Genomic DNA, 25791 nt, shown 5'->3' on the forward strand with positions numbered 1-25791 from the left:
TTTTTAACTTCCCCAGAGCCTCTCCGTCTCTGCTCGTGTCCGTTCCCTCTTCACAGATCAGCTCTCTCCTTGAACTGACTGGATCTTCCAGAAAAATCTCTTTACCTCATGTTTAACTGTCTTGTCATTTTCTCTCAGCTCACAGCTGCTCTCGTTTCCATGACAACTTCCTCAGCTCACTTCTAGATGTCTCACCAACCCCCTCTGCTGGCCAGAATTTATAAGGCAACTCCCTTTTCTGACCTGCAGCAGGAATTGTGATTTAATCTGTTACCTGGCATGGGGGTCCCTTTCTGCCTCCAAGCATGACTTCACCTCTCAGAGGGAGGCAATGTCACTGTGACAACCAGACTCTGGGGTGTCACATATACAGTATGGAGGCCGGTACACTGCACTGTACACCGTATACAGGTACGGAGGCCGGTGCACTGCACTATATACAGTATACAGGTACGGAGGCCGGTACACTGCACTGTACACAGTATACAGGTACGGAGACCGGTGCACTGCACTGTATACAGTATACAGGTACGGAGGCCGGTGCACTGCACTGTATACAGTATACAGGTACGGAGGCCGGTGCACTGTATACAGTATACAAGTACGGAGGTCGGTGCACTGCACTGTATACAGTATACAGGTACGGAGGCCGGTGCACTGTATACAGTATACAGGTACGGAGGCCGGTGCACTGTATACAGTATACAGGTACGGAGGCCGGTGCACTGTATACAGTATACAGGTACGGAGGCCGGTGCACTGTATACAGTATACAGGTACGGAGGCCGGTGCACTGTATACAGTATACAGGTACGGAGGCCGGTGCACTGTATACAGTATACAGGTACGGAGGCCGGTGCACTGTATACAGTATACAGGTACGGAGGCCGGTGCACTGTATACAGTATACAGGTACGGAGGCCGGTGCACTGTATACAGTATACAGGTACGGAGGCCGGTGCACTGTATACAGTATACAGGTACGGAGGCCGGTGCACTGTATACAGTATACAGGTACGGAGGCCGGTGCACTGTATACAGTATACAGGTACGGAGGCCGGTGCACTGTATACAGTATACAGGTACGGAGGCCGGTGCACTGTATACAGTATACAGGTACGGAGGCCGGTGCACTGTATACAGTATACAGGTACGGAGGCCGGTGCACTGCACTGTATACAGTATACAGGTACGGAGGCCGGTGCACTGCACTGTATACAGTATACAGGTACGGAGGCCGGTGCACTGTATAGAGTATACAGGTACGGAGGCCGGTGCGGTGCACTGTATACAGTATACAGGTACGGAGGCCGGTGCACTGTATACAGGTACGGAGGCCGGTGCACTGTATACAGGTACGGAGGCCGGTGCACTGTATACAGGTACGGAGGCCGGTGCACTGTATACAGGTACGGAGGCCGGTGCACTGTATACAGGTACGGAGGCCGGTGCACTGTATACAGGTACGGAGGCCGGTGCACTGTATACAGGTACGGAGGCCGGTGCACTGTATACAGTATACAGGTACGGAGGCCGGTGCACTGTATACAGTATACAGGTACGGAGGCCGGTGCACTGCACTGTACACAGTATACAGGTACGGAGGCCGGTGCACTGCACTGTACACAGTATACAGGTACGGAGGCCGGTGCACTGCACTGTACACAGTATACAGGTACGGAGGCCGGTGCACTGCACTGTACACAGTATACAGGTACGGAGGCCGGTGCACAGTATACAGGCACGGAGGCTGGTGCACAGTATACAGGCACGGAGGCCGGTGCACTGCACTGTACACAGTATACAGGTACGGAGGCCGGTGCACTGCACTGTACACAGTATACAGGTACGGAGGCCGGTGCACAGTATACAGGTACGGAGGCCGGTGCACAGTATACAGGCACGGAGGCCGGTGCACTGCACAGTATACAGGTATGGAGGCCGGTGCACTGCACTATATACAGTATACAGGTATGGAGGCCTCTGCATTGCACTATATACAGGTATGGAGGCCGGTGCATTGCACTATATACAGTACGGAGGCCGGTGCACTGCACTGTATACAGTATACAGGTACGGAGGCCGGTGCACTGCACTATATACAGTACGGAGGCCGGTACACTGCACTGTATACAGTATACAGGTACGGAGGCCGATGCACTGCACTATATACAGTACGGAGGCCGGTACACTGCACTGTATACAGGTACGGAGGCCGGTGCACTGCTCTATATACAGTTACGGAGGCCGGTACACTGTAGTTGTTGGTACCATTACAGGGACAGTATGCATTCGTGCTTAGCGAGGTTTTCCTGTGAAGAAAGTTAATTTTTATCAATATATCGTGGAATAATAATTTCCACAATTGGATGTGTTTAAATGAAACGTTCCTGTGCTGAGATAATCTTATAAATGTGCCCCTGCTGTGTACTGTGTAATGGCTGTGTCTGACCATACAGGAACATGGTCTGATCATACCACAGCTCCTGGTCAGGGGGGAAGCAAAAGAAATGTACAGACAGGACAGCACTGGATCACAGCTGATTCTTTCTTTGAGGTAAAACAATTTTAGCACAGGCAGAGAAATGCTTTACCTCAAAGAATCATCTGTGATCCCATGCTGTAATGTCTGTATACTCTTCTGCTTCCTTCTCTGCTCAGGAGCTGTTGTATGGTCAGACTATGTCCATGTATCGTCAGATACAGCCATTACACATCAAATTGTGGAAATTATTATTATTCCATGACATATTGATTTTAAATTAGCTTTGTTTGTGGGAATACCGTTTCAATGCTCCTAGTCCAGTCGTAGTAATGTTATTCCTTCTATAGCTTGTCAGGTCTCTCCCAACCTTTATTCACTGTTCACACATGAACTTCCATTATCTGTACGCCTGACTGCTTCTATGATGGAGCTGTGGACACTAATGTGCCAATCAGTGACTGCTAGAGTTGAGCGATACCGTCCGATACTTCAAAGTATCGGATCGGAATGGATCGGCCGATCTTTAAAAAAAAAAAAAAAAAAAAAAGGAATCGGTATCGCCGATTCCGATACCGGAAGTCCCATTCAAGTCTATGGGACTTCCGGTATCGGAATAAGAAAAACCCTATTTTTGCCTTGTACAGCCTCTCTGGGGTCTGTACGGGCCTTTCGGGGGCTGTGCCGGCCTGCCAGGGGGTCTGTGCAGGCTCCGGGGGGCTGTGCCGGCCTGCCAGGGGGTCTGTGCAGGCTCCGGTGGTCTGTGCCGGCCTGCCGGGGGGCTGTGACGGCCTGTGGGGGGGGGCTGTGCAGGCTCCGGTGGTCTGTGCCGGCCTGCCGGTGGTCTGTGCAGGCTCCGGGGGGCTGTGCAGGCATCGTCCGATGGGACTACAAGTCCCATCGGGCGATGCCTGCTACCATGACAGTGATTGACACATTAGCCAATGATGGGACAGTAGTAGTCCTATCATCCGGCTAATGTGTTGAATATAAAAAAAAAAATAAAAATTACATGCTACATACATACAACATGCATACTACATATATACTACATGTAACATACATACTACATATATACTACATGCAACATGCATACTACATGCATGCTACATTCATACTACATATATACTACATGCATGCAACATACATACTACATATATACTACATGCATGCAACATACATACTACATATATACTACATGCATGCAACATACATACTACATATATACTACATGCATGCAACATACATACTACATATATACTACATGTAACATACATACTACATGCATGCTACATACATACTACATACATACTACATGCATGCTACATATGCTACATGCATGCTACATGCATGCTACATGCATGCTACATGCATGCTACATACTACATATATGCTACATGCATACTACATGCATGCTACATACATACTACATGCATGCTACATACATACTACATGCATGCTACATACATGCTACATGCATGCTACATGCATGCTACATGCATGCTACATATATACTACATGCATGCTACATACATACTACATGCTACATACATACTACATATATACTACATGCATGCTACATACATACTACATGCTACATACATACTACATATATACTACATACTACATGCTACATACATACTACATGCTACATACATACTACATGCATGCTACATACAATACATTCATACAATACATACATAGACATACAGTACATATAACATAGAGTAACATACTTACCAATACTTGTCACATTGTTCCCCGAAGCCATTGTCGTGTACGGAATAAATATTAACATAACAAACCACAAAAATACTCACCCATGATCCGAAGCAGTCCACGAGTGTGTCCCACGACGATCTTGGGTAGAGAACTGCAGCATCAGCTGATGCTGCCGCTCTCTACGGGCTGCAGGAATCCAATGATGGAAGGTAGGTATCCTTCCGCACTGTATTCCTCCGCCACTTAAAAAAAAAAGTCCCTAGTCTCACTTTATGCCATTGCTGCGTGGGAATTTCCCACGCAGCAATGGCATAAAGTGAGACTAGGGACTTTTTTTTTTAAGTGGCGGAGGAATACAGTGCGGAAGGATACCTACCTTCCATCATTGGATTCCTGCAGCCCGTAGAGAGCGGCAGCATCAGCTGATGCTGCAGTTCTCTACCCAAGATCGTCGTGGGACACACTCGTGGACTGCTTCGGATCATGGGTGAGTATTTTTGTGGTTTGTTATGTTAATATTTATTCCGTACACGACAATGGCTTCGGGGAACAATGTGACAAGTATTGGTAAGTATGTTACTCTATGTTATATGTACTGTATGTCTATGTATGTATTGTATGAATGTATTGCATGTAGTATGTATGTAGCATGTAGTATGTATGTAGCATGCATGTAGTATATATGTAGTATATATGTAGTATGTATGTAGCATGCATGTAGTATGTATGTAGTATGTATGTAGCATGCATGTAGTATGTATGTAGCATGCATGTAGTATGTATGTAGCATGCATGTAGTATGTATGTAGCATGCATGTAGTATGTATGTAGCATGCATGTAGTATGTATGTAGCATGCATGTAGTATGTATGTAGCATGCATGTAGTATGTATGTAGCATGCATGTAGTATGTAGTATGTATGTAGCATGTAGTATGTATGTAGTATGTATGTAGTATGTATGTAGCATGCAGTATGTATGTAGCATGCATGTAGCATGTATGTTACATGTAGTATGCATGTTGCATGCATGTAGTATATATGTAGTATGTATGTAGCATGCATGTAGTATATATGTAGTATGTATGTAGCATGCATGTTGCATGTAGTATATATGTAGTATGTATGTTACATGTAGTATGCATGTTGTATGTATGTAGCATGTAATTTTTATTTTTTATTTTTTTTTACATTCAACACATTAGCCGGATGATAGGACTACTACTGTCCCATCATTGGCTAATGTGTCAATCACTGTCATGGTAGCAGGCATCGCCCGATGGGACTTGTAGTCCCATCGGACGATGCCTGCACAGACCCCCGAAGCCTGCACAGACCACCGGCAGGCCGGCACAGCCCCCCGGCAGGCCGGCACAGCCCCCCGGAGCCTGCACAGACCACCGGCAGGCCGGCACAGCCCCCCGGAGCCTGCACAGACCACCGGCAGGCCGGCACAGCCCCCCGGCAGGCCGGCACAGACCACCGGAGCCTGCACAGCCCCCCGGCAGGCCGGCACAGACCACCGGAGCCTGCACAGCCCCCCGGCAGGCCGGCAGAGACCCCCGGAAGGCCCGAAATGACGGCGCATCATGATGCGCGCACACCGCGCATCATGATGACGTCAGGCTGTCAATCAACTTTGAACTTCCGATTCCGATACCGACATCCGATATTGAAAAAATATCGGATGTCGGTATCGGAATTCCGATACAGCAAGTATCGGCCGATACCCGATACTTGCGGTATCGGAATGCTCAACACTAGTGACTGCCCATATATAACCTGGTACACGTTATTAACCATTGACCTCTGACTTTTGGCTGTGCCCATTAGTGGTGATGCCCGTGTGATGAGATGACCCCCTCTGTGCCCATTAGTGGTGATGCCCATGTGATGAGATGACCCCCTCTGTGCCCATTAGTGATGATGCCGTTCTGATGAGATGACCCCCTCTGTGCCCATTTGTGGTGATGCCGCTGTGATGAGATGACCCCCTCTGTGCCCATTTGTGGTGATGCCGCTGTGATGAGATGACCCCCTCTGTACCCATTTGTGGTGATGCCGGTGTGATGAGATGACCCCCCCCTCTGTGCCCATTAGTGATGATGCCGGTGTGATGAGATGACCCCCCCCTCTGTGCCCATTAGTGATGATGCCGGTGTGATGAGATGGCCGCCTCTGTGCCCATTAGTGATGATGCCGGTGTGATGACCCCCTCTGTGCCCATTAGTGGTGATGCCGCTGTGATGAGGTGACCCCCTCTGTGCCTATTAGTGATGAGGCTGGTGTGATGAGATGACCCCCCTCTGTGCCCATTAGTGATGATGCCAGTATGATGAGATGACCCCCTCTGTGTCCATTAGTGGTGATGCCGCTGTGATGAGATGACCCCCTCTGTGCCCATTAGTGATGATGCCAGTATGATGAGATGACCTCCTCTGTGCCCATTAGTGGTGATGCCACTGCACTGTGATGACCCCCCCCCTCTGTGCCCATTAGTGGTGATGCCTCTGTGCCGCTGCCCCTTCGCCACATGATCTCTTCTGTGCCGTGTAGACAGGTTGTGGCTTCTCCTGGAATCTCACATCTTTATCTTTGCCCCTTTTTGCTGCTCCATTTCCCTGTTGCCCATCAGGGAGTGACCCCGCTGCCAAATAATGAGCTGCTGTTGTTAATGTGATCGGTGGGGTGGGAGACCTGCCTGCCAGATAGTGATCACACCGTCACAGTGGGATTAGTGGGGGAGCAGCAGCTGGGAGAGCGATCCCACCGCCCTTGTGTCTTTGGCCTGGAAACCATACAGACAGAATGTCATTTCCTTTGTTGCTTGTGGCTCATTTCAGAGCTGCTCTCGTATTGACTTTTAATTATTTCACACCCAGAGTATTGGGAAGGGGCTTCCTATCCAGATGGGAGAGCCAGACTGTTCAATTATTCATGGTACGATGTGCAAATGAGCCCCCCTGTGCCATTGAGCGGGCAGCCGCTCAGATCTGTGCCCTGGGCATGAACGCGAAGCCCAGCTGCTCTCTGGTGGCAGCAGCTATCACAGGTTATGGGGAAGGGGCAGAAGAGCATACCGGCCGCCTACAGGGTATGTGCTGGAAACCGAGCAGGAGACCACCCATGAGTGAGACTAGGAGAGCTGATGGGGGCGCAGTCATATCAGGAGGAATGGGGCGGCTCAGAATGCTTCTCGTTAGTGGGGGCGATTACTCGTTACTGTCCATTACCAAAGACCAGAGGGGTTTTCAGGAATTAAATAAAAGATCTGATGGCAAGAAATGTGGAAAATGAACACGGAAATCCTCTTCACCTGGTAAAGCCGTCCTGGCGCGGCCTCATGATGGATTGTCGGCAGGGACTCTGGGTTATCAGATGCAGGACGCAGCCAGACTTGTATGCACCATGATGCTGATTGGCAGGGGTCCTGGATGTTGGATCCCCACCACTCACACATTAAAGGGGTTGTCCCAGCATGGTTTTAACATTCAAAAGCCTAAGGGTATGTGCACACGTAGTGAAATCTGCTGCGCTTCTGCAGCGGTTTTGGCTCTGCAGAAACGCAGTAGATTCTGCTGCATTGTACAGTACCTTTATTTCCAATGGGAAAAAAAAAAAGCTGTGCACATGCTGTGGATTTTTCCGCGCGGTTTTGCTGCGGTTTACAAACCGCAGCATGTCAATTGTTTGGTGCAGAAACGCTGCAGTTTTACACCTCATCCATTATGAGGTGTAAAACCGCAGGGCAAAACCGCAGATAAACCGCAGGACTTTTGTCCTGCGGTTTTCTCTCCAAAATCCGCACACCCAAAAAACTATGTGTGCACATAGCCTAAGAGTATGTTTCCACTCAGTGCATTGCCTGCGCTTTGGACGGAGCGGAAAGCCCACTCCACCCAAAGCCCCGCCCCCTTCTGTGCGCACGGTGATTCCGGATGTGCTCATTGAACACATGCGTTATCACCGCATCGCATACATAGACCGGGTTATTTACCTTGCGGAGACTGAGCGTCTCGGCATGTGTCTCTTTGAGCTGCCGCCATCACCTGAAGGGCTGTGCTGCAATGCTCTGCCCGATGTGCGGCTCTCTGGATGTCAGCTCCGTTGGTCGCACGCTTCCCTGCGTACCCGCCGGTTTTGGGGAGTCCCTCTCTATGCCGCCCTTTCTCTTCACGCCGCGGCCTGTCGCTCCCCTCTCAGCGTTTGCGGTTTGTACCTCATCAGCGTTCTGGCGGGAAGATCGTTTCCCTGGCCATGCGACCCATTTTACCTCACACTGACTGGCCACGCCCTTGTCACCCTGGTTACTGGCTCGCTCCGGCTGCAGTCTCGTTTCCCTCAGGAACAGGAGGTTCGGCCCCAGCAGTTCCGGACCCAACGCTCAGCAGCTCTGTCAGCCCCGTCTACCCTTCTACATCAGAAGTGACATTCTCCGGTTTAAAAAAAAAAAAAAAAGCAGTTTTCCAATTCAGTCAAGAAAAAACCCAATGTGTGTGCATGAGATTTCTGAAACCTCATAGCTTTTGCTGGTACTATAACAAGCAGCTTTTAATTTGCCAAGAAAACGGCAAAAACGCAACGTGTGAACATGGCCTGAGGCTCCATTCCCACAATGAGATTTTGGTGTCATTTTCATGCTGCATGTTTTTGAAAAAAAAATGCAAGTAACTTATTTTACTTAATGGGGACAGAAAATCTTCAACATCAAAAGCTCATTGTGGGAACACAGCCTAAAGGTATGGGGTTAATAGTGATAAAATGCTGTGCGGTTACCGGGTGCAAATGATCTTATTTCCTCCTGGGAACCGCTGCTTTCAGTCATAGACGCTGTAGAGATGCTACAGTCACATCAGCACACGGTGAGCAGCGGCTGTAACGTCTCGCCGGCACTTTGACAGCTTTCTGTGCACAGATATGCTGTAGTGCGAGCTGTCAGTCATAGTGCTGGAGCGTGGTCACAGCCGCCACTTACTGTGCACTGAGCGGTGACTGAAAGCCGGCGGCTCCTGGGAGGAGTAAAGTTAACTTCCTCCCATTAGCTGAGCTTTCAGTAATGTGGCCGGACATCATAGTAACGCTATTAACCTGCAGATTCATAACGTTTGGGGGCATGACGGGTTTCCTTTAAAGCTGCCGGACCTTTCACTATGAAATTATGGGGTTTAATTTACTGTACATAAATCCTGAAAACTCCTTTAGGGCAGCGCTCCCAATAGTAACTGCCCAGTGGCCATGAGTTTCATGGCGTCACATCCAACTTGTATGAACTGTTAGGGTACATGTTCACGCAGTCCTTTTTTTGCAGTATTTTTTAATGTATGAAAAATGTAGCATTGACAAGAAAAAGTGTTTTTGTTTTTTTTCCCCATGTTTCATGATTTGCTTTTTGCCATTGAGTGGGCAAAAATATTCAGCAAAAACACAAAAAATTAACATGTTGCAGTTTAAAAACCAAAAAAACTCTGAAAGGAAAAAAATGCACTGTGTAATGAGATTATAGAAATGTAATTTGTTTTGCTGCTATTGAAAAGTGCTGATGTGAACAAGCCCTTCAATGTAGCTGATTTTCTGCAACCAAAAAAGTGGGGGGGAGTAGTGTTTAAAGCCCCCGTTACACACAGCTCACTAGCGACCACTTAGCGATGCACCAGCGATCCATATCGTTGTCGGGATCGTTGTGCCCTTAGGCTATGTGCACACACTGCAGATTCGTCTGCGGATTCATATCTGCGGAACCGCAGGTAAAATGACCTGCGGTTTTGCCCTGTGGTTTGCCACCTGGACAATGGAATAGGTGGCAAACCGCAGCAGAATCCGCAGAAACAATTGACATGCTGCGGAAAAAAACCCGCAGCTTTTCCGCAGGTAAAAATCCTCAGCATGTGCAAAGCAGAATGTTAATCCCATAGGATAACATGCTACTGTACACTGTCTGCAGAACTGCTGCAGTTCTGCTGCGGTCAAAACTGCAGCAGAACCACAGCAAAAACCGCAGCGTGTGCACATAGCCTTATACTGCACAGGAACATGGCCTTAATCTAAGGAGGCACCCTCTTAGTTGAGGAGATTACCTTTATTCTTCCTATGACAAGAAGGCACAGGGGTGGCATCACCGATGTAGCCAATCAATGAGCTCCCTGGGGTAGGTGGCAGAGCTGCTGAGCTCAGTGATTGGCTGCAGTGGTGATGTGTGCTGCTGACATGACCTCACCGCTGCAGCCAATCACTGAGCTACCTGTGGTAGGTGGCAGAGCCACTGAGCTCAGTGATTGGCTGTAGCAATGATGCACACTGATGACTCTGCTGCAGCGAAAACCCTAAGACCTGAGCGGTGCTTCCGAAGCACAGAAGGGCGAGCTCTTGCACTGTTTGTTATCTTAGAGTGTTTGTGATCCACTTTTCTGAAAGTGAAAAAGTCCTTTAACATTTTGAGGACACTGCAGAATTAGATGAATGTTCTGTGTGAGTCGCGCTGTGGATTTCCTCTGCACTTGGGCATGGATTTTACCTTCCAGTAGATGTTCATCATTTTGTCCCGTCCCCCCCTCCCCCCCATAGCGGTACCTCCCCTGTGAGAGGTTTGTCCGGCACGGAAGCTGCTTCTCTCCATTAGACGCAGGCATTGCTGTGGGGCTAAACGTGGCTACGTGGAAAGCTCCTGCCATCTATTATCTCGCTGGGATCATTCTGTCCTAGATCTTGTATGCTTCCATTATAGCCCCCGTCTCACATAGCGAGATCGCTGTTGCGTCACCAATTTTGTAACACAACAGCGATCTCGCTACGTGTGACCCATAGCGACGATTGGGTCCCTGCTGTGATGTCGCTGATCGTGCTCGAATATCCTGGGCCATTTTTTGATCGCTGGTGTCCTGCTGGCTAGCATGCATCGCTGTGTTTGACAGGGACAACGACGAACGACCTCAATACTACAGGTGTGAGAGACAGGGTCCCAACGACCGTTGTATCATTCCGTATTGTTGCTGCGTCGCTGGTGAGATCTGCCTGTTTGACATCTCACCAGCGACCACGTAGCGATGCACCAGCGATCCCTACTAGGTCATATCGTTGTCGGGATCGCTGGTGCGTCGCCAAGTGTGACGGTACCCTATCAGTGGAGCCGCGGCTTCCTTGCTTTCCAGCCGCCATTGTTCTGCTGTTGCTGGGATAACTGGCCATCATGGCACTAAGCTGAGTACGGCAGCATCACCTCTCACAATGTGTCACATAGCAACACGTGTGGACACAACACCCAGTACACAGAACTTACAGCAACTCCGTCAGCACAGACTTTTCAGTAATGGCGGAGCCAAGCATTTATACACACCTTCCCATCTGCCTGTTTTCCTTCTATCTCCACCTCCATCTTCTTTGACAGGTCTGGCTTCATAGATCCAGGGAAGGGTGGCAATATATGAAAACCAAGGAGGTGAGAAGGTGTGTACAGTTAGAGATATTTGTCTTTCGGACAAAATTTCAGGAGAAGTTAATGTGACCGTCTCTAAACTTCTGGATGCCCATGTCCAACTGTTCATTGTTTCAGTACTTTTTGCACAACTTGCTGTTCTCTAACAAGGAGCTTAATGGCAAAATTCACAACAGGTGTTTGATCCATGAATCGCCCAGTAAATTTCAGAGTCAAATTAGAATTAGTTTTAAACAGTCGTCCACATCTTACTGTTCACATTCTGACATCATGAGACCATGATGACTCCTAACAATTGATCACCAGTACTCACCATTGTGAGGCTTCAAGCAGGATGATCTCAGACGGAAGAGGCCACTGAGCCTAGAGAGACACAGTCATCAACAGGTTGCCACAGAGAGACTAGAAGAGTCACAGAGAGGTGGAGAAGTGGAAGTCCTCTGCCACATCCCACACTGATGACCGACCACTTCATTACGAACCATGCTTTTCACATCTGGATGATGAATGTCACACAACTCTGGGCACATTAAAAAGATGTGAGAGGCGCCCAAGTATCACGTCAGACCATTCAAAGCCACTTACATCAGTGTAGATGCTTTGGTACCTGACCACGCCACCAGACACAGGCATTATTGTATCGCATGGGCCAGGGACATCTACACTGGATGAGGGACCAGTGGGCCTCAGTGCTGTTCGCTGATGAAAGTCGATGCACGCTGAGCAGAAATGCTGGCTGCCAATGATGTTGGAGACGTCAAGGAGGGCATCAGCCACTGTTGTCACCAGATGAGCCTTTGGTGGTGTTGCAGTATGGGCAGTTTTGTCTAGTCAATACAGAACTGCCCTACATGTTGTGAATGGTACAGCGACAAGCCCTTACTAGAGTACCATCAGTAATCCAGTCATTGTGCCTCTGCATGAACAACGTAGGCCTAACTTCATCTTCATGGATGACAATGCTCCAGCTTATCGAGGTCACATCATTAGGGAATGGCTGCTGGAGACTGGGGTACCTCAAATGGAGCGGCCTTCACTTTCTCCAGAACTAATTCCCATAGAAAATCTATGAGATCAGCCGAGTCGCCATGTAGAGGAACGTAACTCTGTACCGCAGAACCTCAATGACCTGAGGGCCGCCCTTCAAGAAGATTGAGATGCCATGCGTCAGCAGACAATAACTACACCTGTGATCCTCATGAGACGTCCTTGTCCGCTGAAATTGATGCTCAAAGCCTCATCACAAGTTATTAGGACATTTGGGGGGTGTACCCAGCACTGTTGTTGGCTTTTGTTGCAGTGAATTGTTTGAGATGAGGAAATCTCCATTTTTGCTTCTACTTAAATGCCCGACTTTCTATAGTGTTAACCTTTTAAGTTTTCCATAAATTTCACTCAAAAGCCAAAGATCCGGTTATTAAAGAGGTTTTCCAAATTGATAAGTCTGCAGTCACTGTGTGACTGCAGACTTATGAGGCCCTCCAGCACATGCACTGTGTGACTGCAGACTTATGAGGCCCTCCAGCACATGCACTGTGTGACTGCAGACTTATGAGGCCCTCCAGCCCATGCACTGTGTGTTCTGAGGGTTTCTGAGCCAGTGTTTGAGTTGCACATACTCCCATCCAGAGGCCGTCCAGTGGGCGCAGCCTTGCTCCCATACGCTTGTGTATACTGTACGTGCACTGGGGGATTCAGAATTCTGCAGTGACGACTGCAGGCTTATCGATTTGATCCTGATAACCCCTTTAATTGGGGGATGTCACATATTTTAAATCTGTCACTAGAGGGAGCATAGGAGCTAAGCACTTACGTTATTAGTATAGTGTACATGTGTGCTCCCTCTACTGGCAGCGGCAGGTACAAGTCATGTTTGGACTGTGTATCAGGAGAACAAAGCTTCCGCTGCTATATAGCTGTGAGGATATGGATCAGGACTAAAGGCTTCATCCTAAACCCCTGTGATCACAACATGTGGACATTTTTTATGCTTTGTAAAATTAAACATTAGGCCGGGATCACACTTGCGAGAAACTTGGACAAGTCTCGCACCTCAACTCGAGACCGGAGCGTTCAGCTGCATAGAAAGCGCGGACACTGCCCATGCCTAGACGAGAGCTGTCTGTGGAAGATTACATTTTTTTTTTTTTTTTCCTCAGTTCAACACCTTGAAAAGAAAAACATTGCTCCATTTCTGTTTGTCATCCTCTTGACTTTTTATTTTATTTTTTTTTTTTAATGTAACCAAGTTCATGGTGTTTTTCTAAAAATATCAATTGCACCTATGTTTTTGAGGTTATTCTAAGTAAAGATTTTTATTTATTTCTTTTTTTTTACAAAAGGACCAAAATGAGTTAAAACTAAAAATAAGCAATAATCTCCTTACCAGCACTCCCCCTGAGTGCGATCCTACCGCTTCACACTAGCCTGTGCTTCCTCCAAAAGTGACAAGGTCCGCTGCAGCCCATCACTTTGTAGCCCAGATTCATGCTGCATAGATTTACTCGGCAGCACTCCGCCTGCCGCTGCCGCTAGAGGGAGCTAACTGAATACCATGGTATTATTCAATCCCATACATAGCAGTAAGCAGCTGTGCGCCCTCTAGTGGTGGCTGCAGGTAGCCAGAACACACAGGACATCATTTTCTGTAAATCCTTCAGTTTGTTAGTCTGCAGGGAAAGTCAAGTGCTGAGATCAGTCAGTCCACGGTTTAGTAGCCTATTTTGGTGATAAAAAAAATCCCAATTGGCTTCTAGATTGAGGAGCTAACAATGCCTGTGTAATTAAGATGTAGGAGCTACCGGTGCCTATGTAAGATGTAGGAGCTAACTGTGCCTAGGTAAGATGTAGGATCTAACAGTGCCTAGGTAAGATGTAGGAGCTAACTGTGCTTATGTAAGATGTAGGAGCTAACGATACCTATGTAATTAAGATGTAGGAGCTACCTGTGTCTATGTAAGATGTAGGAGCTACCTGTGCCTATGTAAGATGTAGGAGCTACCTGTGCCTATGTAAGATGTAGGAGCTACCTGTGCCTATGTAAGATGTAGGAGCTAACGATACCTATGTAATTAAGATGTAGGAGCTAACTGTGCCGATGTAGGAGCTAACGGTGCCTATGTAAGATGTAGGAGCTAACGGTGCCTATGTAAGATGTAGGAGCTACCGGTGCCTATGTAAGATGTAGGAGCTACCTGTGCCTATGTAAGATGTAGGAGCTACCTGTGCCTATGTAAGATGTAGGAGCTAACGATACCTATGTAATTAAGATGTAGGAGCTAACTGTGCCGATGTAGGAGCTAACTGTGCCTATGTAAGATGTAGGAGCTAACTGTGCCTATGTAAGATGTAGGAGCTAACTGTGCCTATGTAAGATGTAGGAGCTAACGGTGCCTATGTAAGATGTAGGAGCTAACGGTGCCTATGTAAGATGTAGGAGCTAACGGTGCCTATGTAAGATGTAGGAGCTAACGGTGCCTATGTAAGATGTAGGAGCTAACGGTGCCTATGTAAGATGTAGGAGCTAACGGTGCCTATGTAAGATGTAGGAGCTAACGGTGCCTATGTAAGATGTAGGAGCTAACGGTGCCTATGTAAGATGTAGGAGCTACCTGTGCCTATGTAAGATGTAGGAGCTAACTGTGCCTATGTAAGATGTAGGAGCTAACGGTGCCTATGTAAGATGTAGGAGCTAACGGTGCCTATGTAAGATGTAGGAGCTACCGGTGCCTATGTAAGATGTAGGAGCTACCTGTGCCTATGTAAGATGTAGGAGCTACCTGTGCCTATGTAAGATGTAGGAGCTACCTGTGCCTATGTAAGATGTAGGAGCTACCTGTGCCTATGTAAGATGTAGGAGCTAACGATACCTATGTAATTAAGATGTAGGAGCTAACTGTGCCGATGTAGGAGCTAACTGTGCCTATGTAAGATGTAGGAGCTAACTGTGCCTATGTAAGATGTAGGAGCTAACGGTGCCTATGTAAGATGTAGGAGCTAACGGTGCCTATGTAAGATGTAGGAGCTAACGGTGCCTATGTAAGATGTAGGAGCTAACGGTGCCTATGTAAGATGTAGGAGCTAACGATACCTATGTAATTAAGATGTAGGAGCTAACTGTGCCGATGTAGGAGCTAACTGTGCCTATGTAAGATGTAGGAGCTAACGGTGCCTATGTAAGATGTAGGAGCTAACGGTGCCTATGTAAGATGTAGGAGCTAACGGTGCCTATGTAAGATGTAGGAGCTAACGGTGCCTATGTAAGATGTAGGAGCTAACGGTGCCTATGTAAGATGTAGGAGCTAACGGTGCCTATGTAAGATGTAGGAGCTAACGGTGCCTATGTAAGATGTAGGAGCTAACGGTGCCTATGTAAGATGTAGGAGCTACCGGTGCCTATGTAAGATGTAGGAGCTAACGATACCTATGTAATTAAGATGTAGGAGCTAACTGTGCCGATGTAGGAGCTACCTGTGCCTATGTAAGATGTAGGAGCTACCTGTGCCTATGTAAGATGTAGGAGCTACCTGTGCCTATGTAAGATGTAGGAGCTAACGGTGCCTATGTAAGATGTAGGAGCTACCTGTGCCTATGTAAGATGTAGGAGCTAACTGTGCCTATGTAAGATGTAGGAGCTAACGGTGCCTATGTAAGATGTAGGAGCTAACTGTGCCTATGTAAGATGTAGGAGCTAACTGTGCCTATGTAAGATGTAGGAGCTAACGGTGCCTATGTAAGATGTAGGAGCTACCGGTGCCTATGTAAGATGTAGGAGCTACCGGTGCCTATGTAAGATGTAGGAGCTAACTGTGCCTATGTAAGATGTAGGAGCTACCGGTGCCTATGTAAGATGTAGGAGCTACCGGTGCCTATGTAAGATGTAGGAGCTAACGGTGCCTATGTAAGATGTAGGAGCTAACGGTGCCTATGTAAGATGTAGGAGCTAACGGTGCCTATGTAAGATGTAGGAGCTAACGGTGCCTATGTAAGATGTAGGAGCTAACGGTGCCTATGTAAGATGTAGGAGCTAACGGTGCCTATGTAAGATGTAGGAGCTACCGGTGCCTAGGTAAGATGTAGGAGCTAACGATACCTATGTAATTAAGATGTAGGAGCTAACTGTGCCGATGTAGGAGCTAACTGTGCCTATGTAAGATGTAGGAGCTACCTGTGCCTATGTAAGATGTAGGAGCTACCTGTGCCTATGTAAGATGTAGGAGCTACCTGTGCCTATGTAAGATGTAGGAGCTAACTGTGCCTATGTAAGATGTAGGAGCTACCTGTGCCTATGTAAGATGTAGGAGCTAACTGTGCCTATGTAAGATGTAGGAGCTAACGGTGCCTATGTAAGATGTAGGAGCTAACGGTGCCTATGTAAGATGTAGGAGCTAACGGTGCCTATGTAAGATGTAGGAGCTAACGGTGCCTATGTAAGATGTAGGAGCTAACGGTGCCTATGTAAGATGTAGGAGCTAACGGTGCCTATGTAAGATGTAGGAGCTACCGGTGCCTATGTAAGATGTAGGAGCTACCGGTGCCTATGTAAGATGTAGGAGCTACCGGTGCCTATGTAAGATGTAGGAGCTACCTGTGCCTATGTAAGATGTAGGAGCTACCTGTGCCTATGTAAGATGTAGGAGCTACCTGTGCCTATGTAAGATGTAGGAGCTACCTGTGCCTATGTAAGATGTAGGAGCTAACGATACCTATGTAATTAAGATGTAGGAGCTAACTGTGCCGATGTAGGAGCTAACTGTGCCTATGTAAGATGTAGGAGCTAACTGTGCCTATGTAAGATGTAGGAGCTAACTGTGCCTATGTAAGATGTAGGAGCTAACGGTGCCTATGTAAGATGTAGGAGCTAACGGTGCCTATGTAAGATGTAGGAGCTAACGGTGCCTATGTAAGATGTAGGAGCTAACGGTGCCTATGTAAGATGTAGGAGCTAACGGTGCCTATGTAAGATGTAGGAGCTAACGGTGCCTATGTAAGATGTAGGAGCTAACGGTGCCTATGTAAGATGTAGGAGCTAACGGTGCCTATGTAAGATGTAGGAGCTAACGGTGCCTATGTAAGATGTAGGAGCTACCGGTGCCTATGTAAGATGTAGGAGCTAACGATACCTATGTAATTAAGATGTAGGAGCTAACTGTGCCGATGTAGGAGCTACCTGTGCCTATGTAAGATGTAGGAGCTACCTGTGCCTATGTAAGATGTAGGAGCTACCGGTGCCTATGTAAGATGTAGGAGCTAACGGTGCCTATGTAAGATGTAGGAGCTACCTGTGCCTATGTAAGATGTAGGAGCTAACTGTGCCTATGTAAGATGTAGGAGCTAACGGTGCCTATGTAAGATGTAGGAGCTAACGGTGCCTATGTAAGATGTAGGAGCTAACGGTGCCTATGTAAGATGTAGGAGCTAACGGTGCCTATGTAAGATGTAGGAGCTAACGGTGCCTATGTAAGATGTAGGAGCTAACGGTGCCTATGTAAGATGTAGGAGCTAACGGTGCCTATGTAAGATGTAGGAGCTAACGGTGCCTATGTAAGATGTAGGAGCTAACGGTGCCTATGTAAGATGTAGGAGCTAACGGTGCCTATGTAAGATGTAGGAGCTAACGGTGCCTATGTAAGATGTAGGAGCTACCGGTGCCTATGTAAGATGTAGGAGCTAACGATACCTATGTAATTAAGATGTAGGAGCTACCTGTGCCTATGTAAGATGTAGGAGCTACCTGTGCCTATGTAAGATGTAGGAGCTACCGGTGCCTATGTAAGATGTAGGAGCTAACGGTGCCTATGTAAGATGTAGGAGCTACCTGTGCCTATGTAAGATGTAGGAGCTAACTGTGCCTATGTAAGATATAGGAGCTAACGGTGCCTATGTAAGATGTAGGAGCTAACGGTGCCTATGTAAGATGTAGGAGCTACCGGTGCCTATGTAAGATGTAGGAGCTACCTGTGCCTATGTAAGATGTAGGAGCTACCTGTGCCTATGTAAGATGTAGGAGCTAACGGTGCCTATGTAAGATGTAGGAGCTAACGGTGCCTATGTAAGATGTAGGAGCTACCTGTGCCTATGTAAGATGTAGGAGCTACCGGTGCCTATGTAAGATGTAGGAGCTAACGGTGCCTATGTAAGATGTAGGAGCTAACGGTGCCTATGTAAGATGTAGGAGCTAACGGTGCCTATGTAAGATGTAGGAGCTAACGGTGCCTATGTAAGATGTAGGAGCTAACGGTGCCTATGTAATTAAGATGTAGGAGCTAACGATACCTATGTAATTAAGATGTAGGAGCTAACTGTGTCTATGTAAGATGTAGGAGCTACCTGTGCCTATGTAAGATGTAGGAGCTAACTGTGCCTATGTAAGATGTAGGAGCTAACGGTGCCTATGTAAGATGTAGGAGCTAACGGTGCCTATGTAAGATGTAGGAGCTAACTGTGCCTATGTAAGATGTAGGAGCTACCTGTGCCTATGTAAGATGTAAGATGTAGGAGCTAACGGTGCCTATGTAAGATGTAGGAGCTACCTGTGCCTATGTAAGATGTAGGAGCTACCTGTGCCTATGTAAGATGTAGGAGCTAACGATACCTATGTAATTAAGATGTAGGAGCTAACTGTGCCGATGTAGGAGCTAACTGTGCCTATGTAAGATGTAGGAGCTAACTGTGCCTATGTAAGATGTAGGAGCTAACGGTGCCTATGTAAGATGTAGGAGCTAACGGTGCCTATGTAAGATGTAGGAGCTAACGGTGCCTATGTAAGATGTAGGAGCTACCGGTGCCTATGTAAGATGTAGGAGCTACCGGTGCCTATGTAAGATGTAGGAGCTACCGGTGCCTATGTAAGATGTAGGAGCTAACGGTGCCTATGTAAGATGTAGGAGCTAACGGTGCCTATGTAAGATGTAGGAGCTAACTGTGCCTATGTAAGATGTAGGAGCTAACGGTGCCTATGTAAGATGTAGGAGCTACCTGTGCCTATGTAAGATGTAAGATGTAGGAGCTAACGGTGCCTATGTAAGATGTAGGAGCTACCTGTGCCTATGTAAGATGTAGGAGCTACCTGTGCCTATGTAAGATGTAGGAGCTAACGATACCTATGTAATTAAGATGTAGGAGCTAACTGTGCCGATGTAGGAGCTAACTGTGCCTATGTAAGATGTAGGAGCTAACTGTGCCTATGTAAGATGTAGGAGCTAACGGTGCCTATGTAAGATGTAGGAGCTAATGGTGCCTATGTAAGATGTAGGAGCTAACGGTGCCTATGTAAGATGTAGGAGCTACCGGTGCCTATGTAAGATGTAGGAGCTACCGGTGCCTATGTAAGATGTAGGAGCTACCGGTGCCTATGTAATATGTAGGAGCTACCGGTGCCTATGTAAGATGTAGGAGCTACCGGTGCCTATGTAAGATGTAGGAGCTACCGGTGCCTATGTAAGATGTAGGAGCTACCTGTGCCTATGTAAGATGTAGGAGCTAACAGTGCCTATGTAATTAATTAGGAAACTATGTTTAAAGAAAAATAAAAAGCCTGGCAAACCTAGTACTCGGCTTATGTAAATATCGAGGTGTACCGTGTGCCTACATTATGGCTGCTGGCTATCTGGGGAGATAATTATACAGAGATGCTTCATACCTGCTGTGTATACAGACACTATGCACCTTGTACATCACCTCGTGGGATCGCACCCATCCACAGGAGGGCTTCCCCTGCCCAATGGTAAGATGTCTAGGCTGCATCTTTAAAGAAAATAGCGCTTTGTCCTGGAAGGGTAAATTCACAGATTTATTGCAGACATTTCTGTACCTATCGCATTCATGTGAATGGGGTCTGCAGAAATCCATGCACAAGAAAATGCATGTAGTTTTGGCTACTGATATTACTAGATCTGTCTAATGAAGGGCTTGCACATGAAAAGGATCATTATCAGACATGACTGTGAATGCAGCGGAGCCGGCGGTGGTGTGATCAGTACACTAGAAGGCTGGGCTCTGACACACGTGACCGCACCATTCTGTGGAAAATCAGGGTATTGCTTGTAAACCATGGGGTTGTGCTTCTGCCTGATTGGAGCACGTTCAGTGTGGATGTCCAACCTAAAGAACTTCTATATTTGCTCGCTCACACTGGCGTATGTTATCTCGTGCAAGAGAATCCGGACGATTATGCTAGTATCAGGCGGATTAGACTCTGTCATAGTCTGATCCGAGTGTTCTCTGAGTGAGATCCAATTCTCTTACATGAGATAATTTTATCACAGTGGAGAAGATGGAGAGCCTAATTTCCTCATCTTCTCCATTGTCTTGAGTCTGCGCATGTCGAACTGCATTTGCATGTTTTGTGAGTGCAGTCCGATGTTTCACACCCACCCATAGACTTACGGTTTATGATCTTGATCCGAATATCAGGGCCACATGCAGCATGCTGAATCGGTATGAGGAAAAAAGCGCTGGTTGGCCATGCCCCATACGATAACATTGGTCAAAGTGCTAGCCGATAGAACGTGTTATGCCCCGGTGTGAGGTGGGTTTCCTAACAGCCCAGACTGTACCTAAGGCTAAGTTCACAGGAGTGTATAAAACATCGTCCGATTTTCGGTCTGTATGGCAATCATTTTCATACAGCAGACAGTAAAGTTTAGACCAAATACCATTTCTTATGTTAGAAATTGCAATGTATCCTTGAAAATCTAAATCTATATTGTTGATCCATATGGGATCTGTTGGTTTCTTTTTTTTTTTTTTCAAACCCAAAGACTTTAATAAACGAGTCTCATCCAAAAAAGAATATTGCATGCTGCGATTTGAGATATATATATAAAAAAAAATTTTTTCTGTAAAAGAAAACCGGTCACTTGCACAGCCCAGTTGATCCACATTGTCCTTAGTGCTGTCCGTGTGATGTCAGTTTTTCTTTTTTGACAGCCAGCACTTGGACTGAGACTCCCTATCCTTACTGTGATGAGTGACTTGTCGGCGCTGTTAATCCATCCTCCACCTATAAGGCTGGGCTGTGGAGAGGCTTGTATGTGCGGTACCTACGGACGTCCTCTCCATGCAGCTGTAGACGTGACATCGGTGTAATATAGGGGTGAGCATGGCTCCTGGGCTGTGGCATTACATCTTGGCATACCTGAGCTGTATTGTCAAGCATCGCCACATAGGACAGGATGCCGAATTTAACTATTTAATGAACAAGGTTTAAGATGGATCATATTTTGTCTCCTTTTTTTCCCATAAACATTAAAAATTAATTTTACACATCCACTCTGATCTCTGTGACTCATGAACTAATGTAAAATGCAGGCACTGCTGGCCTGACCTTGCTTGCAGAGGTTTAGCCAGAAACAACATCGGTACATACTGTGTTTTTCCCTGACGCTCTAACACTGGACCTCTGTGTTTCTGGTATTTTTCCAGCAGATGGACTAAAAGCCGGATAAAAGGGAGTCGGGTTACTCCATGTGCTGGATTTTCATGGCATCCGTAATTGTGCCACCTCTGTGAATGCGGCTTTGATGGAGAAATCGGCTTCATTTTGTGTTATGCACACTGTTAAATTCCCTTACACTATTGATTTTTTTTTTTTTTTGGTTTTCCTCTCTTCCAGACCATCACCATGACGGCTGAAGAAACTGTGAATGTTAAAGAAGTAGAGATTACAAAGCTGATTTTAGACTTCCTCAATGCCAAGAAGCTGCACATCAGCATGTTGGCCCTGGAGAAGGAGAGCGGGGTGATAAATGGGCTTTATTCTGATGACATGCTTTTTCTCAGGTATGTCACAGTCGGCAAGGTCTACAGAACCCGCCAGTTATCAGCGGTGCATGATGGGGATTTTCTCAGCGTTATACAGGTGTCGTTTACAGATTTATTTTACATTGGATTTTATATCCTCAACACATCCGAGGAAAAAGTGTCCTGTATAATATTGGTATATTGTGCCTTTAATGGATTCTGTCAGCCCAACCTATGCATATAGCCTTGTATTGGGTATAGCCCCTCTACAAATAGCTCTTCAAGTGTCTAATCACGGTCTCCGTTCTACATAAATTAAAGTCTAACCTAATATACTAATTGGGGTACTTGGTGCACCCTGGGTGTAACCAAGAGGCTGAGCGTGCTGTCCTGTTCCCATGCCTCCCTCACTAATAACGGACAGTGCTTGCCTGACTTTTGTCTGCAGACCGTTCTCCCTTCCGGCAAGGCATTGCTGTCTCTCACTCATGAGGGAGGCAGGGGAATGGAAAACCATTGGGTGATTGAGATGCACTGACCCGCTCTTTCACCCCCAGGGTGCTCCGAGATGCCTTTTTCCATTACAAAGCTAGGTGCTTGGTTTATACTATCAGTTTGGGCTCATAGACACCCTTTACGGCTGGGGCTATACATTGCGCTTCTGTGTAACGTGTCATGCAGCCAAAGATAGCTCCATGTCAGCATAGTGCAGATGACTTGTAGGGTGCAGCAGCAAACAAAAATGTGTCCTCACGTTCAGTGTACCTTGGGGACGCAGTGTCCCTCAGTAACCTGCGTTCTACTGTGACGTCGCAGTGGCGTTGAGCGATCTTCGGCCCGTGCCTATGTTGCGCCCAGAGTCGCCGTGTTCCCATGGCCTTACCGTATGATGGTAATGTGGGGTCTCCGTTCTCTGCCAATCTTCTTTTCTTTGGTATCCCGCAGACAGTTGATACTGGATGGTCAGTGGGACGAGGTCCTTCAGTTTATCCAACCACTTGAGTGCATGGAAAAATTTGACAGAAAAAGGTAATTTCAGTAGGTAAAATGAAGGAGTAATTGTCCGTGTGAATCGCGTCCTTGTGTCAGTGTTCAGCATGTCCTGACCACGTCTGATGGACGTAATCACTGTATGTTCTCTGTGTGTTTTCTGCACGTTCTGTAGTCTCTGGTGTGCCGATATATACACACATGGATATTTTGATCTCCTCAGGTTTCGGTACATCATTCTGAAGCAGAAGTTTTTGGAAGCACTGTGTGTGAACAATGCCATGTCAGCAGAAGAGGAGCCGCAGCATGTAAGATATAAATGAGCTCACAATGTAGGTTTCTCCTAGAGGCGCCCTTGGGGAACGTGTTCTTCCCTCTCTTCATCTTCTGCCGTCAGTCATGCTATGTGCCAAGTAATTCATTATGTAAAAATAAAAATTAGAAACTTGTTCAGAAGCTGATGAATAAAATATTTGTGCTAATTTAGCCAGGATGTATGTGGACTTGTTTTTAAGTTGACATTGCACGTACTGCCTTGTGTATACTGTCATCTGATGGCAGCGTTATGCATTGATCTGGCCATCCTCCTGTAAACCGCGAGCATGTCTGATGTGGAGAGAAAGACCCCCTACATCGGGGATAGGCAATATTCCCAAGGGGTCACATGAGATGCTGGGACTGTTGTGGAGGGCCAAACCAACCCATCAAACTTAATTCTGCTCAGTATTATTGTTTTATATTAATTTTTATTAATATTGAGCAGAATTAAGTCTGTTGACTAGTTATTGCTGCTAATGCGTGTTACAATATGGCTTATTAGTGATGAGCGAGTGTGCTTGGTACTCAAGATTTCCCGAGCATGCTCTGGTGATCTCCGAGTATTTGGATGTGTTCGGAGATTATGTTTGAGTCCCCGCAGCTGCATGATTTGCGGCTGCTAGACAGCCTAAATACATGTGGGGATTGCTTGTTTGTTAGGAAATCCCCACATGTATTCAGACTGTCTAGCAGCCGCAAATCATGCAGCTGTGGGGACTCAAACTAAATCTCCGAACACATCCAAATACTCGGAGAACAGCCGAGCATGCTCGGGAAATCTCGAGAAACGAGTATACTCCCTCAGCACTACTTATTATAATCTATATTCTTAAATGTAGGTGTGAATCTAAACCATATACTTTACTCCTGCTTGTAAAGTTTATATACAGCAGTGAATCATAATGCTCTCGTTTTTCATCCCTTGTATTTTGATCAACAGATGCACAGTCTCAATAGTGGAAGAGGGAGCTGATGGCTCTGTGTTCCATCATTGTATTCACCTGTATCTGCATCCCGAGGATGCAAATATCAGTGAAAATGAGACGACTTGCAGAGGGCAGCCTCGAGGTGTGAGATTCTACTGCATAAAACTGTTTGGCTGTCCTGGTCCACAGGTCGCCCCACAACAGCCAAGGGGCCACAGGTCTGTCCTGCATTCATATAGACTCCCTTTAAAGACTTCTATCATATCTGGTATGGAGGATGTCGGCAGATATCACACCCCTGCCCTAATCTTTTTAATGGGATGCTGAAATTAGCTATGATGGGGAATCCCTTTTATTCTTTTATTTATAATCTTTTTATTTTTTATTTTATAATTGTATATATATTTTCTGGTTTATTTCTCCTTCGTCTCATTGGGGGACACAGAGACTGTGGGTGTGTGCTTCTGCCGTCTGGAGGCTGACACTAAGTATACAAAAAAAGAGTTAGCTCCTCCTCCGCCGCATACACCCTCGCCCCCAGACCGGGCGTAACTCAGTTTTTTGCTTAGTGTCTGATGGAGGCACATGCAGTCTGGAGCTCCAGACTAGATTTTTTTTTTTTTCTTTTTTTCTATGAAGATAAGACAGGGGCGACGGATCCTATAGAGAGGGTCCGATCTCCCCAAATCATCAACGGGCGACCACGTGTGAGTAACCCTCCACGTGTTTCTCTCCCGCACCGAGGGACACATCTGGGACTTTTCCCCAGACAACCATTTTTCTTTTTTATTTTGTAAAGAGGCGGCAACGCATCCTGATAAGAGGATTGCGGTTTCCCCATCGTCCCCAACGGGCGAGCACGTGTGAGTGATCCTCCACGTTGTTCTCTCCTGCAACGTGGAAATGCCCCTACCACCCCTAGGTAGTGAGTCCAGGGGTGGAGTTGGAGGCGCAGGTAAGCAAGGGATTGAAGCGGAGAGCGGTACAGTAGCCTCCCCCTCCCTGCCCAGGGATGGGGTTGAGAAGCACCTCAAGAGAGCCCCCTCGGCGGCCCGGCTCACCTTTTGTTAATAGGCTGGGACCAGGTAGTCCGCCTCTCACCCGGCGCTGCCCCCGGCGGGTAACGCCGCACGCGGAGTGCGGCCGGAGCCCCGCGGGCGGCCGCGGCCCCCGCTGTATGGG

At 47.0% G+C, this 25791-nt stretch overlaps 1 protein-coding gene across 2 annotated transcripts in view; it reads left to right on the plus strand.

The window, feature by feature from the left end:
- Positions 1 to 25791, plus strand: part of WDR47 (WD repeat domain 47) — an 84804-nt gene that overhangs the window by 2663 nt on the left and 56350 nt on the right. For both annotated transcript variants that reach the window (XM_073582850.1, XM_073582851.1), the window contains exons 2-4: positions 22248 to 22414; positions 23321 to 23404; positions 23589 to 23673. In XM_073582850.1, the coding sequence (XP_073438951.1) occupies positions 22257 to 22414; positions 23321 to 23404; positions 23589 to 23673 (327 nt within the window). In that variant the 5' untranslated portion in view covers positions 22248 to 22256. The remainder of the gene's footprint in view (positions 1 to 22247; positions 22415 to 23320; positions 23405 to 23588; positions 23674 to 25791) is intronic.

This window comes from Dendrobates tinctorius, unplaced genomic scaffold (genome assembly GCF_039654945.1).
Source record: "Dendrobates tinctorius isolate UK_male_01 unplaced genomic scaffold, ASM3965494v1 ptg000074l, whole genome shotgun sequence".
Classification (NCBI taxonomy): Eukaryota; Metazoa; Chordata; class Amphibia; order Anura; family Dendrobatidae; genus Dendrobates; species Dendrobates tinctorius.